Source organism: Myxocyprinus asiaticus, chromosome 12 (genome assembly GCF_019703515.2).
Source record: "Myxocyprinus asiaticus isolate MX2 ecotype Aquarium Trade chromosome 12, UBuf_Myxa_2, whole genome shotgun sequence".
NCBI classification, from domain to species: domain Eukaryota; kingdom Metazoa; phylum Chordata; class Actinopteri; order Cypriniformes; family Catostomidae; genus Myxocyprinus; species Myxocyprinus asiaticus.
Window position 1 is genome coordinate 3341216 of NC_059355.1, and position 12508 is coordinate 3353723.

The 12508-nt window shown below is 41.2% G+C and overlaps 2 protein-coding genes across 3 annotated transcripts in view; one reads left to right on the forward strand and one right to left on the reverse strand.

The window, feature by feature from the left end:
- The window catches only part of LOC127449669 (bone morphogenetic protein receptor type-2-like), a 40434-nt gene that overhangs the window by 24505 nt on the left and 3421 nt on the right, over nt 1-12508 (forward strand). For both annotated transcript variants that reach the window (XM_051713228.1, XM_051713227.1), the window contains 5 exons: nt 5560-5720; nt 5806-5953; nt 6125-6261; nt 6378-6547; nt 6936-8107. In XM_051713228.1, coding sequence (XP_051569188.1) covers nt 5560-5720; nt 5806-5953; nt 6125-6261; nt 6378-6547; nt 6936-8107 — 1788 coding nt within the window. The remainder of the gene's footprint in view (nt 1-5559; nt 5721-5805; nt 5954-6124; nt 6262-6377; nt 6548-6935; nt 8108-12508) is intronic.
- LOC127449680 (uncharacterized) lies at nt 897-4103 on the reverse strand. Its single transcript, XM_051713245.1, has 2 exons — nt 2943-4103; nt 897-2739 (listed from the first exon to the last, which is right to left on the reverse strand). The coding sequence occupies exons 1-2, from the start codon at nt 3245-3247 to the stop codon at nt 2610-2612; spliced, it is 435 nt and encodes a 144-aa protein (XP_051569205.1). The 5' UTR covers nt 3248-4103; the 3' UTR covers nt 897-2609.

Below are 12508 nucleotides of genomic sequence, written 5' to 3' on the forward strand. Positions count from 1 at the left end.
GTATGATCGCCAAGGAGATTGTTGATGTCAAGATTAATACTGAAAAAGGGTTATTTTTTGGTCTGTTCTCACCCTAAATCAGTTAGTAGTAGTAGTAGTCTTTATTTATCCCCGTAGGGAGATTTTGTTTCAATGAGTTTCTAACATGGGCATTTTTGACAATAAGCACACAAATAGACAACATCTCTAAATAGATACATAAAAATGCATTGTACACAGTGAACAATAAAAAACAAAACAAAAAACAAAAACATGCTACTTTCCTGGTACACTTTTCGGCAATTACCAAATTCTGCCCACACACCTGAATTCTTCTGTGAACAGAAGCATTTCCAAAACAGCAGATGATACAAAAAGTCATGACACTCAAAAACACTGTAAAACATGTAAAGCAGGTTTATGAAAAAAAAAACAAAAAAAACAATGTAAGTAATAATATGGAACTAACCACAAAATCATGCATAGTTAGAATAGTAAAATAAAAAGGCTTTTTTAAAAGGAAAGAGAAGTTCTTTCCCATACCTTTCGTTGTTAAAGTCAAATCTCTGAGCATCCACTTAAACTGTATTTTGGCATATATTCATCTGTCATTTGGAAGAAGCCAACAAGCCAAATTACTAGGCAGATTGCATAACATGCCCTCATCCTTGAAAACCATGAACAGAACTACACAAGGTAAAAGAAAGAAATGGATTCACTTGCAACAATAATAAACAGTTTGTGCTGACCACAGTGTGTTTCGTGCTCTGAATTATTGGCTGCCGAGAGCACGAAACCATCTATAAACATTATTGATATGTCTGTGCTGTGCATTTCTCATCTTCAGCAGCCTAACACAATATTTGGCTCAGTGTTTGTTCCATGAGTTAGGCTGATAAATCACTTTTTGGGCACTATTTTTAAGAGCACTAACACTAAACGCAACGCTATGCGATAAGTCATACGGCCAAAGTCAGTGGGCATGGCCATGAAGTTTCGGTATTTTCATGCAAGCATGCGCTAAATCTAGGCAAAATTGCTCACGCAAAGTGTTAATTGGCTGGGTCAAGTGTAATTTAATTCTGAGTTTCTTCTCCGGTTATTGCACCATCAGCGTCCGATTATATAATCTATTCCCTATGATATAAACAAAGACAGCACATTCATTGGAATGAAAGTGTAAATGGTCTGTATGCAGTGAATTAGACTAATAGAAATATGGACTTTTGTGGATTACGGTTTCTCGATTGCTTAAACACATTTCTTGAAATTATGCCTCCTTTTCTCGAAACTCTAAACACAAATCCATAACTTCTTACCCAATTCCCTAAACTTCCTATTTTCAGATCAAAATGAAGCTCTCCACTCGAAACCATTCAATCTTGCTGAAAAACCAAACTTTGCCCTCAGACATGAAACACAAGCCCTCAAAAACACACACACTACAACAGTCTTACACACTGGTGAGATAAATTCAAAACAATACTACAAAAAACAGTAATAAAGTTATGTTGCTTGTGGTTCTCCCCCTCAAAAACCTTTTCACATGATGATCACAACAAAAGACACAACAAATGTATACATTTGCACATTTTTTTATTCCTTAAATGTACTCTACAGTACAATACACCAAACAACAACAAAATTATTCTGCCCTAGCATCCCGTCTTTGGTCTGGGACAGGCCAGAGAATCTCGTCAACATCACAGGCTGTATTGGCCCTAGACAGGCAGCGGGGGTAAAATCCTCTTGCATGCCTGATCCACCCCTGGCACGAATCAACTGAAATGTCTAGGCAGGCTTCTTCCATGGCCTGGAGGAGGTGAACACAGATGTGAGGTTCTCGGTCATACACTTTCCACCGCCATGCCGAAAAAAAAACTCCTGTATCAGGTTTAGGAAGGGAGAGTATGCAGGCAGAAAGATGTTGGAAAACCTCGGGTTATTGGTAAACCAGTCACAAACCACAGCAGCGCGATGGAAGCTGACGTTATCCCAAACAACTACGTAGCGAGTCTGCTCTGGTTGTGCTGGCTCCCTCTGGTCAAGCTGGAACACACGCTCTCTTAGACCATCAAGGAAACCAAGGAGGAACATAGTGTCATAGGGTCCAAGAATGGCATTGCGGTGGAGTACCCCTCGTTGACTGATGGCCGTGCACATAGTGACGTTCCCTCCTCACTGGCCAGGGACATTCACAATAGCCCGATGGCCAATTATGTTCCTCCCCATTCTCCTTCTTTTGGTCAAGTTAAATCCAGCCTCATCAACAAAGATAATCTCATGGGGAACAGGCCGGCCTTCAATCTCAAAGATTCTCTTCAAAACACATGAAACACAGTAGAGTAAATGACTACCCTGAAACACAGTTCAAGAGGGCACAAATGGCAGACAACCATATGTACTTTGTGCTACTGTATACACTGCTGTACTGCAACACAGTGACAATACACAATACTTCATACAATATAAAAACTCGTACATATTCCAGACGTTGGTCTTTCACTCTGTCAGAGTTTCGTTCGAAAAGGACGCAGTAGGCCCATTTCATCCGGAAACAGTGCTTTCGGAGGATGCGATCAATTGTGGAGAGGCTGATGGCATTTATCTCTCGAAACTGGTGATTGTCTTCAATCAATCTCCTTTGAATCTCTACGCAGGCGGATTACGTTGTTGGAAATGACCATATTTACCAGCTCCCTCTCTAGCTCCTCCAACAAAAGCCTTAGCCTGCCTCCACCAGGTGGTCGTCTCGGTGTCCTACAAAAATAGAAGTACTGATTACTGTAACTGAACACATCCTTTCTACAAAATGGAAGCATACAGAAACACTGTATGTGAGGCAATTTGATGCATTTCTTTTTATTAGTATAGTGCAACAGCTACAGTACATGTATGTGTTGTAACAGCACAGAGTACAGCACATAAAAGTTACAGTAGAGAGCAGTCTTAAGGTCACCTACCTGTTTTCCTCCCTGAAGGTTCTTATGATCGAGGCGACGGTGAAGCGACTCAAGTTTGGCTGTACTCGTTGCCCAGCCTCCCTCGTAGTCATACCACGGACAAGGACATGGTCAACTAGAGTGGCACGAATTTCATCCGAGACTGCTTGTCTCCTTACCCTTGCCCTTCCTCTTCCTTGTCGTCGTCGTTGTCCTCCTCCTCCTCCTCTCCCTACTCCTTCACCTCTTCCTCCACTCCCTAATGCTCTTCCTCCTCCTCCTCTCCGGTGTCCTCGACCTCTTCCTTCACGTCTCTCTGGATCCATTGTTCCAAAACTGAACGAACTGACTCGGGCCCTTTTATCTATCTATTGAAGATTCTGATTTTTGTGTGATCAATTCTGACTCTTAGTGTTTCCACCTGGGTAATTGTGTGCTAATTGAGCTCAAGCTGTGCTGACTTGAGTGAACAATATTGAATGCTAGTGCTTTCTAAATGACCACATGGTTTAGGCAATGAGAAATGAAGAGATTTGTGTGTAGAGTTTTGCAGTGACAGTTCAACAAATCTGACTCATGTGTCAAAACAGGGGAGTAGTGTTTATAGTTTAGGGAAATGGGTGTGCTTTTTGATAAATGGCATTATGGTTTTGAAATTTTAGTTCAAAAGCCTGGTTATAGTGTTTAAGCAATCGAGAAAAACTGTAATATTCTAAGTCTTACAGTACTAAGTGGCATACTTAATGTGGTGTACTGAAAAGTAGCAAAATAAACCAGCAGGCAATGCATTTACTGTAAGCAAGTTAACCACTTTAATTAATTTTGGTTAAAAAAAATTAGCAACGTGCAAAAGTGCAGAACAATCAACTACAAATAAAATAACTTAAGATAAACACTATCTTCTTATATAAAAAATAAATGTAAATGTACAAAACAGACAATATTAAATTAAATACTTAAATAATGACATAAAATGAATAGATCAGATGGACCTGTAACAAGATAACAATAATATGTCTAAAACTAGCTAAGTAATATGTTGTATTATAATATATTAAGATGTCAAGGCTATTTACGGATGTTTAATCAAACGTGAACTTTCCTAAAACAAGAAGATATACTAACTAGCCAGCTAACGTTAGCTTGCAACATAGCCTAGCTACTTAACATACCTTTATCTTGCTGTTTTTTCTCTTCCTAGGTTTCCTTCTTTTTCCTTTTCTCTGCACCAGAGGGATGTGTCCTTTTTGTGACATTGCTGTTATGCTGCAGTGCTGCTGCCTCTTCAATCCACTGTCTGACTGTGCTTTCATCCTGCAACCCGTTAACATAATATTGCGTTTAATATTGCGTTTTTGTATAATTACCATTGTCCACAGACATAATATATCACAAAAAAAAATATAAAAAAAAATAAAAAATCAAGCTGTCATATCATGTGCTCTTGGGGGCCCCCTGGTGGCCACGGGGGCCCTAAGTAGCCGATTAGTTCGCTTATGGGCCGGCTCTGCTTTGCATAGCATGCTCACAAAAATAAAGCCCTTGTTGTTGTTTTTTCTGTTTGTTTTTTTTTTTTCCAGTTTTCTTGTCATGTTAAAAAGTTTGCAATTCATTGGGCTTATTCAGGTAATGGTAATATTAAAGGTGCTGTAAGCGATTTTTTTTTCATGGAAAATTATGTAAAAATGATCCTACTCCCTTAAAGATATTAAAGGAATAAGTGTCCTGAGACGTCTCACCAGTCTCTGTGACAGGTGAAGACTTTGTAAACAGCAAACAAAAATGTGTCTGCAGACCGCGGACATTGACACTTTTCACCTATCAAAAATATTGCTCGTTCTCATTTGAAGCGGATCATTGAGGCTGTGATTCATATTGTTTGTCAGTTGAGGGCGCTATTGTGCCACTGTTGAATTTGACAGCCACAGGAACAAACAATGCTGCTCTTTTGCTCGGTTTTGGTCACAAAATTATCTTTAGATGGCGGGGTCTTGGAATGAGGGAGTGTGGCTAATTCAACGGCTCAGTAACTTAAAAGCTTCAGAATGCTAAAATCGCTTACAGCACCTTTAACACTTTTCAGTATTTGATTTTTAAGGATATTTGATTTACTTTTGTATGATAAACAGTTTTGGTCCTGTGCTGGGTTGCTGCTTGATGCCAAATGTAAAATCTGAGTCTTGAAGCAACCCAGTAAAGAAACCACTGCTTTATTCTTTACTGTTGTTTTTGGAGACACTAATGGGTTCTAGTGCTCTCTAGAGGCAACTCTGATGGTAACACTTTACATTAAGGTTCTATACGTTAACATTAGTTAATGCATGAGATATCATGAACTAACAATGAGCAGTCATTTTTACAGCATTTATTTTATCTGGGTTCATGTTAATTTATAATATACTATTGTTTATTGTTAGTTCATGTTAGTTCATAATGCATTGACTAATATTAACATCTACTTTCAATAATAAATCCTGTTAAAGTGTTGTTCATTGTTAGTTCATGATACCTAATCCATTAACTAATTTTAACAAAGAGAATCTTATTATTCTGATATTAGAATTACTCTCATCTTATTTTCCCTCCCTTTCGCTGGCTCTCTCTCTCTCTCTCTCCCTCCCCTTCCTCTCATTGTTAGATGTGTATAAACCGGCCATCTCCCATCGGGATCTGAACAGCAGGAATGTGCTGGTGAAGGCAGATGGCTCGTGTGTAATCAGTGATTTTGGACTCTCCATGATTCTGACAGGAAAGAAGCCGCCTGGGCACGGAGAAGAGGACAACAGCGCCATCAGTGAGGTCAGCACACAGTAATCCAGACCAGTTCAGACCAGTTGTGTACTATATATCTAATCATATCTATTGTATCTCCCACACTTTATAGGTGGGTACAGTACGGTACATGGCCCCAGAAGTGCTGGAGGGGGCGGTAAATCTGAGAGATTGTGAGTCTGCGCTGAAGCAGGTGGATGTTTATGCTCTGGGTCTGCTTTACTGGGAGACATTTATGCGTTGTGCTGACCTCTTCCCAGGTACTGCAGACATATACACACATATGCAGCTCTCTCCATGTCATAGCTGCTGTTTGTTCTTAAAAGTGCTGTAAGCAATTTCCGCCATTTTGCTAACTTTCACCACGTGCTCTCTCTCATAAAAAAATGCTTACAGCTTCTTTAATCTCCTTAAAACTCCTCTCCCATCAGGTGAGACAGTGCCAGCGTTTCAGATGGCATTTCAGGCCGAGGTGGGCAATCACCCTACTATAGAGGACATGCAGGCACATGTATCCCGAGAAAAAGAAAGACCCAAATTCCCAGAAGCCTGGAAAGAGAATAGCCTGGTGAGAAATCAGGATGTGAATACTCACACAGCTTATCAACACTCATCAACACAATCTATAATATGTTGGTTGATGTTTATGAATGAGGGTGTGTGTGTTTATGTGCTAATGTGCAGACAGTGCATTCTCTGAAAGAGACTATGGAGGACTGCTGGGATCAAGATGCTGAAGCCCGACTTACAGCTCAGTGTGCAGAGGAGAGACTCACTGAACTGCTGCTCATCTGGGACAGAGAAAAATCTGTCAGTCCTGCTCTCAACCCCAGTACTGCACTGTATAACCACAGGTAGCATGCAGATGCTCTCACAATGAAAAACTCACTCATAACACATGAAAGATGCTCACTTGACGCTGCCTACTGGCATAAAGATGTAAAGTCACAGGCATGAATTAAAATGACCACCTCTACTTCTCTGCACTGCGCTTACTACTGTATTACTACTGGACATTATATCAGCCACATTGGAATGCCTCTCATCTAATCAGATTCGAGGGTCGCAACTAAGTGTTGTATAATAATCAATAATCCCGAACAACACTACAGTTCCTTAATACATTATCATCATTTTAACTGTTACAAACCAATGCTGATTTAATTTATCATTTGAGATGTTCTTAAGTCTATGTGCTTCTGTATCTCATGAGTTTCAACTAACACAACTTACATTTTCTAGGAACTTCTCTATAGGACAGCAGACACCCAAAGTGGGTTCTTACCTCGAATACTCATCCACAAACACTGAAGACCATGAGAGTGCTGCACTCCACAATGACACCTCAGTAGACCCATCCTCAATGGCAGGGTCAAATCCTGCAGAGAAGAACAGGAACTGCATTAACTACGAGTGGCAGCAGGCCCAATCACGACAGTCTAGCGTAGAGAGCTCTTCCCCCGTGCCCATCACAGACACTTGCACTGCCAACCAGCCTCCTCCAGGGGGCAAGAGTGGGCCTGTTTGTGCTCAGCTGACCCAGGAGGACCTTGAAACAACAAAACTGGACCCAGATGAAGTTCAGAGGAATCTGCGAGAGAGCTCTGATGAGAGTCTGATGGAGTATTCGCAGAAACAGTTCTGTTCTCTGGAAGCGGCGAATTCGCACAGTGCATTCTACCCCCTCATGAACATAGCTGCTGAAGTTTCAGGGTCACAGGGTTCCGGATGCAATCCTGACACCCCACCAACCATCTTACCAAAGCAGCAAAACGTCCCTAAGAGACCAAGTAGCCTAAACCTCCACGTTAAGTCCTCTGGGAAAACACCAGCATCTTTGTCTTCATCACTGCGGATGAAATTTGGAAAACTCAGCAAGTCCAATCTGAAAAAAGTTGAGATGGGCGTGGCCAAAGCTAGTGCAGTGAGCACAGCACATGAGCCTCGGCTGAGTACTGTTGCCAACAATGAAGTTGCGGCAACAGCTAATAAATATGCGGCCGGAGCCGCACCTGAGTCAGCAGGAAGTGCAGCGTTGAGTTCAGAGGACTTTGGCCTCTTGACCACTAGCCCTGATGAGCAGGAACCTCTGCTGAGAAGAGAGGCGCATCCTGACAATGCAAATAACAACAACAGCAATAACAACAATGGAGAGGGAGACGGGGATGGAGATACTGAGGGAGGTGGGGAAGGAGGAGAGAACAGTGAGAGTGTTGCTCCACCTGGGGAAGCCCAATCCTCCTCTACTCTGGAGCCTGTTGCACTGCCTGGTCCCTGTCCTGCCGCAGCCGTGGTTCCACAGGCCCAAAGCACAGTCCAGACACATGGAGAAACCCTGCTCAGACAGAACAGGGTGCGCAGACCCGAGAGGCCCAACTCACTGGATCTGTCCATCACTACACTGCCATTGTTAGGTGGGTATAGAATGAGTGTATGTTACAATGATCTTCATTCTTTCTTTCTTTCTTTCTTTCTTTCTCTATTTTCACGACTGCAACGACTGTGTGCTACGTCTAATCCAATTTTCATGTGAGTACTAATTCTAAGGGAAATTTTCATAGCCAGCACAAAGCATTAAGTACCGCAAATCACAATTTGCTATTTTCCTATAATTGTAATTGAAATAGGTAATTGTGCCAAGACGTCTGAGCAACATGTCTGTTCTCGGTGCAAAGTCTAAACTCAGTTCCTTCATTTGCAGTTCGGGTATTCTACCAGCAGATGATATTAAAGAGCTTTCAATCACTTTCAAAACTAGCCATGATTTATGTGTCAGTAGGTCAATATGATTTTTTATTTATTTTTATTTTCTCCCAATTTGGAATGCCCACTTCCCAGTGTGCTTTTAAGTCTTTGTGGTCGCGTAGTGATTCGCCTCAATCTGGGTGGCGGAGGACGAATCCCAGCTGCATCCGCGTCTGAGACCGTCAACCCGTGCATCTTATCACATGGCTTGTTGAGCACGTTGCCACGGAGACATAGCACGTGTGGAGGCTTCATGCCATCCACCATGGCATCCACGCTCAACTCACCACATGCCCCCCCGAGAACAAACCGAATTATAGCGACCACGAGGAGGTTACTCCATGTGACTCTACCCTCCCTAGCAACTGGGCCAATTTGTTTGCTTAGGAGACCTGGCTGGAGTCACTCAGCATGCCCTGGGATTCGAACTTGCGAACTCCAGGGGTGGTAGCCAGTGTATTTACTACTGAGCTCCCCAGGCCGCCGCAGGTCAATATGAACATGAATAATAGTAATAAGTTAATTTTGTATAGCGCCTTTCCAAAGCTTAAGGACACTTTACAGAAATTAAACAGAAAACATTAGACAGAGAAACATATAACAAATATACGGTACATTGCAAAACAATGAACAATGGGTTAGCAGCAAAGCATGTTTCAAGTGTCCCATAACAGTGCCAAGACCACAGGTGAGACAGGCTGATAAACATTCATTGCGGTCCGGATGCAGGAGGAAGCACAACATCCTCTGTAGTATTTCACTGCTAAACAACATAGCACTGGAACAACAGGAGACAAAACGGGAGAGAGTTCAAGAAAGGACATAGTTATTCCACAAAAGAACATGAGACACAAATGGTCCATATTTCTATTCTTCTAAAGCATTGCATACAGCTCATTTACACTACCAAATTCTTATGAATAGGCTGTCTTCATTTATATTGATGTTGCTTGACAGGGAATGGAATATAAATTAGGATGCAGACGGTGCAATAACCAGAGGTAAACCTCAGAATTGAATTAATGTATTTTCCCACTTCCAGCCCATTAGCGCTTTACGCATGATTTCATCAACCCACTTGCACCTAGACTTAACGCATGCTTGCATGAAAATATCAAAACTTCATGGCCATGCCCACTGACTTTGCCCATATGATGTATCACACTGCGCTGCGTTTAAGGCATTGCAATCTTAAAATAAGTCCTCTTTCTTTCTTTCTTGTGTAAGATACTCCATCCCTTTGAGAAATCAAGTTTTTCCCTTTTCTTTCAGAAAAACTTGGAATGAATAAGAATTAATGTGAATATAGTTATAGAATAGTTTCCTTTGGTTAAGCCCCATCTTATGGTTCAGTGCTCAGATTCTCACTCAAACCGTCAGATCTGCCGGAAGATGATGACGGCGGGGAGAGGAACTTGCCCCAAAATTGAAACCTAATTTAAAACCTATACCTCCAAAAAACAAAACCATTAATTCAATTCAGAACAACCAGGACTTAGAAGGAGAGGAACAAATCTGAAGAAGAAAAATAAATGAATGATACAAACAAAGGCTTTGTATGACTAAACCAACATGCTACCCTTATAAATACAAGGTTTTTCCTGGGTCAAAAATGGTCTTCGATGGTGGCTGACATACACGTTCATCACAATGCAGTTTTTTTGATTTTCATAATTGTAATTACTATTTAACACAAGTTGTTGCATTTCATGTTTGTAATGAATATTATTTATTTTTGATAATCTTTAGCATATAGAAACTTCTGAACTCAAATTAAATTAAACTAACGCCTTATTTCTATAGGGCTAGTTATAATATTCATGAGTAAACCACTTTACAGATTTGGTTCTGTGCTTCTATAGTAAATATGTTTGTTTCCTACTTCATAACAGATATTGTTTTTCTTTTTATCAGATTCTTAATCATTTAGGAATCCAAACCAGGCCAGTTTGTTTCCTTATATCAAACATCATTAGAACAGGAAATGCATTACAATATTACACACAACTTCATAATTTATATTCTACATTTTGGCCTACTTGCCCTTGTGTTTACCATATTTAAGACCATGGAATGCTCCTCAGTTGTTAGTTAGGTAGGCTTTCTTAAAAAAATAAACTGTTTATTTGTTATGAAAAAATAATAGCCTAAACACATTAAAAAACTTTTTTAAAAAGTTTTCTCTTTCCCTCATCAGTGCTGTTCAGAATGTCAGGGCTGTAGCCATTTCTCATGTAGAATTCAAATGAGTTGCATGAGGTTTGTTATGCGTCATGATATCGAGGGAAGCCCACCCGCTCTTCACTATCCTGTTACCAGAGCTTGCATATTGACTGAAGCCCAGTTGACGCGTGCGCACATGCTCCAGTATACAGTAGTAGGATTGAGAAGAGTGCATCATTTGCATGAGAGATTCTCGGTGGATCACGCGACACGCAAGTGATACCAGTCTTTAATCATCCCGCGCACATCCGCGTACCACATGAGAAGCATATTTAGTGGACCACCAGTAACCTCATCCAAAATTATGCTAACTCACATGCTTATTCAAGCTCATACAACATTTTCTACAAGTCCCTTGAGTGCCTTAGTAATTAAAGAACAGGAGGTGTTCGAGCTCTTCTGTAAACAGAATTGCAACAAGGCAGCAGGCCCTGACTGCGTATCTCCATCCACATTAAAACACTGTTTCAGCAGCCATATCACCCTGTAGCTCAAGACTGGTTGCCTACTGAAGCTAAGCAGGGTTAAGCCTGATCAGTATCTGGATGGGAGACCTCTTGGGGAAAACTAAGGTTGCTGCTGGAAGAGGTATTAGGAAGTCCAGCAGGAGGTGCTCACCCTGTGGACTGTGCAGGCCCTAATGCCCCAGTATAGTGATGGGGACACTATACTGTAAAAAGGCACTGTCCTTCGGATGAGATGTTAAACTGAGGTCCTGACTCTCTGTGGTCATTAAAAATCCCAGGACACTTCCCGAAAAAGAGTAGGGGTATAACCCTGGTGTCCTGGCCAAATTCCCCCCATTGGCCCTTATCAATCATGGCTTCCTAATAATCCCCATCCATTAATTGGCTCTATCACTCCACTCTCTCCTTTCCACCAATAGCTGGTGTGTGGTGAGTGTACTGGTGTACTTTGGCTGCCGTCGCATCATCCAGGTGGATGCTGCACACTGGTGGTGGTTGAGGAGAGTCCCCTGTTCACTGTGTAAAGCGCTTTGAGTATAGTGTCAGAAAAGTGCTATATAAATGTAATGTTCATTCATTCATTCATTCATACAAGACTCAGTACCAGACTGCTTCAAATCTTCTGTTATTGTTCCGATTCAAAAAAGGACAAAATAACGATTAAAGACCTGTTGCACTTACATCTGTCATTATGAAAATGTTTGAATGTTTGGTTTTACATTACCTGAAATCAATCACTGCTTCTCATATGGGTCCTCTGCAGTTTGCTTATAAGGCCAGTAAATCAGTGGATGTTGCTGTGAATATTGCACTAAACTTTATCCTACAACTTCTGGATCTCAGAGACACAAATGTCAGATTATTGTTTGTGGACTTAAGTTCAGCCTTTAATACGATCATCCCAGGTCTATTAGTGAAGAAACTCTATGATATGGATGTTGATCAATCCATTTGCAAATGCATTCTCAGCTTCTTGACAAATTGGAAACAGTATTTTCGTACTGGCCCCCACCTCTCCAAATGTCAAACAGCCAGCACTGGTGCACCCCAAGGATTTGTGCTCTCTGCATTACTATATTCCCTGTATTCCAATGACTGCACTTCATGTGATACCTCGATCAAACTACTGAAGTTCGCAGATGACACTACACTCATTGGTCTCATTAATAACATGGATGAAAGTCCCTACAAAAGGGAAGTGGAGAGACTTACATTGTGGTGTGGCACCAACAACTTGGACCTCAACACCACTAAGACTGTTGAGATGATCATCAACTTCAGGAAACACACCCCAGCACTCCATCCATTACCAATCAAAGACTCAACAGTTAAAGTGGTGGAATCTTGCAAATTTTTAGGCATCATCCTCTCTAACACTTC

Coding starts and splice junctions, on each gene's coding strand:
- LOC127449680 (XM_051713245.1), bottom strand. CDS start 3,247: ATGGATCCAGAGAGACGTGAAGGAAGAGGTCGAGGACACCGGAGAGGA. Junction 2,740..2,942: donor ACCTTCAGGGAGGAAAACAG/GTAGGTGACCTT, acceptor CTATTTTTGTAG/GACACCGAGACGACCACCTG.